Source organism: Egretta garzetta, unplaced genomic scaffold (assembly GCF_000687185.1).
Source record: "Egretta garzetta isolate BGI_Z169 unplaced genomic scaffold, ASM68718v1 scaffold347, whole genome shotgun sequence".
Classification (NCBI taxonomy): domain Eukaryota; kingdom Metazoa; phylum Chordata; class Aves; order Pelecaniformes; family Ardeidae; genus Egretta; species Egretta garzetta.
In genome coordinates this window covers 344073-344560 of record NW_009260184.1, presented here as the reverse complement: position 1 = coordinate 344560, position 488 = coordinate 344073, and the positions used below count along the sequence as shown (strand labels likewise).

Sequence of the window (488 nt, the reverse complement as noted above, 5' to 3'; positions counted from 1 at the left end):
GGGCAGTCACTGCACGGCGCCGGGCAGCGCGTGGTGCAGCGGCGAGGTGTCCGCCTGTGCGTAAACGTCCTCCATGGGGGGGTGCGGGACCCCGGCCGGCGTCATGCGCTTCTCCTTCTGCCGCCGGTTGCAGAACCAGACCCGCACCACCTCCTTCTCCAGCTGCAGGCTGTCTGCCAGCGAGGAGATCTCCTGGGCGGCCGGCTTGGGACACTTGAGAAAGTGCGTTTCCAGCACGCCCTTGACACTCACCTCGATGGAGGTCCGCTTCTTCCTCTTCCTCCCCTGCGCCGCGATCTTGTCCAGGTTGGTGGGGCTGCCCGTGCTGGAGTCCGTCTCCTCCAGCCACTTGTTGAGCAGCGGCTTCAGCTTGCACATGTTCTTGAAGCTCAGCTGCAGCGCCTCGAACCGGCAGATGGTGGTCTGCGAGAAGACGTTGCCGTAGAGGGTCCCCAGGGCCAAGCCCACGTCGGCCCGGGTGAAGGCCC

The 488-nt window shown here is 66.2% G+C and overlaps 1 protein-coding gene across 1 annotated transcript; it reads right to left on the bottom strand.

Annotated features, from left to right (window-relative positions):
• Positions 1-6: 6 nt before the first annotated feature.
• POU3F1 (POU class 3 homeobox 1) lies at positions 7-486 on the bottom strand (the record flags this gene model as incomplete). Its single annotated transcript, XM_009642103.2, has 1 exon — positions 7-486. A coding segment is annotated over one exon (480 nt), but the record flags the coding sequence as incomplete, so codon positions are not given.
• Positions 487-488: the final 2 nt, after the last annotated feature.